General features: G+C 67.0%; 1 protein-coding gene across 3 annotated transcripts in view; it reads left to right on the forward strand.

Moving 5' to 3' along the window:
• The first annotated feature begins 230 nt into the window (after positions 1-230).
• The window catches only part of Rbms1 (RNA binding motif single stranded interacting protein 1), a 216,717-nt gene continuing 216,353 nt past the window's right edge, over positions 231-594 (forward strand). Inside the window, exon 1 of one of the 3 annotated variants that reach the window (XM_010606822.3) lies at positions 231-493. In XM_010606822.3, coding sequence (XP_010605124.1) covers positions 419-493 — 75 coding nt within the window. In that variant the 5' untranslated portion in view covers positions 231-418. The remainder of the gene's footprint in view (positions 494-594) is intronic. The other 2 variants (XM_010606823.3, XM_010606824.3) reach the window with 2 other exon arrangements.

Raw genomic sequence — 594 nt, forward strand, 5'->3', positions numbered from 1 at the left:
ACAGACGCCGCCGCAGCCGCACTTTGCACTGGTATTGATCACCTCCGCTCCACTCAGCCTGCTCGCGAGAGCGGAGCGCGGCCAGCGCGCCCGAGCTTGGCAGCCCCGGCGCAGTCGGGCTCCGGGAGGAAACTCCTTTGGAGCGCCCTGTCCGGGGTGCCCTCTGAGCTCTGCAGTGTCTGTCTCTCTGCCTGGGAGGAGGAGGGGGAGGAGGAAGAGAAGAAGGAGGAGGTGGAGAAGGAGGTGGAGGAGGGGGACGAGGAGGAGGAGGACGACGACGTCTGGTCCCGGCTGGGAGGTGGAGCAGCGGCTACAGCAGCCGCCGCCGCCGCCTCCGGAAAGGGAGAGGCAGGAGAGACCGAGACTTGGAAACCCCAAAGTGTCCGCGACCCTGCACGGCAGGCTCCCTTCCAGCTTCATGGGCAAAGTGTGGAAACAGCAGATGTACCCTCAGTACGCCACCTACTACTACCCCCAGTATCTGCAAGCGAAGGTAAAGGGGGTGGCGGGGGCGCGCGGGTCTGGCAGAGGAGCGCGCGGGGACCCCGGAGCCCCCGGCGGAGTTGACCGAGGGCAGCTAACTATAGCGGCGGC

The sequence above is a fragment of the Fukomys damarensis genome, unplaced genomic scaffold (assembly GCF_012274545.1).
Source record: "Fukomys damarensis isolate Sample0158 unplaced genomic scaffold, DMR_v1.0_HiC HiC_scaffold_26, whole genome shotgun sequence".
Lineage (NCBI taxonomy): Eukaryota > Metazoa > Chordata > Mammalia > Rodentia > Bathyergidae > Fukomys > Fukomys damarensis.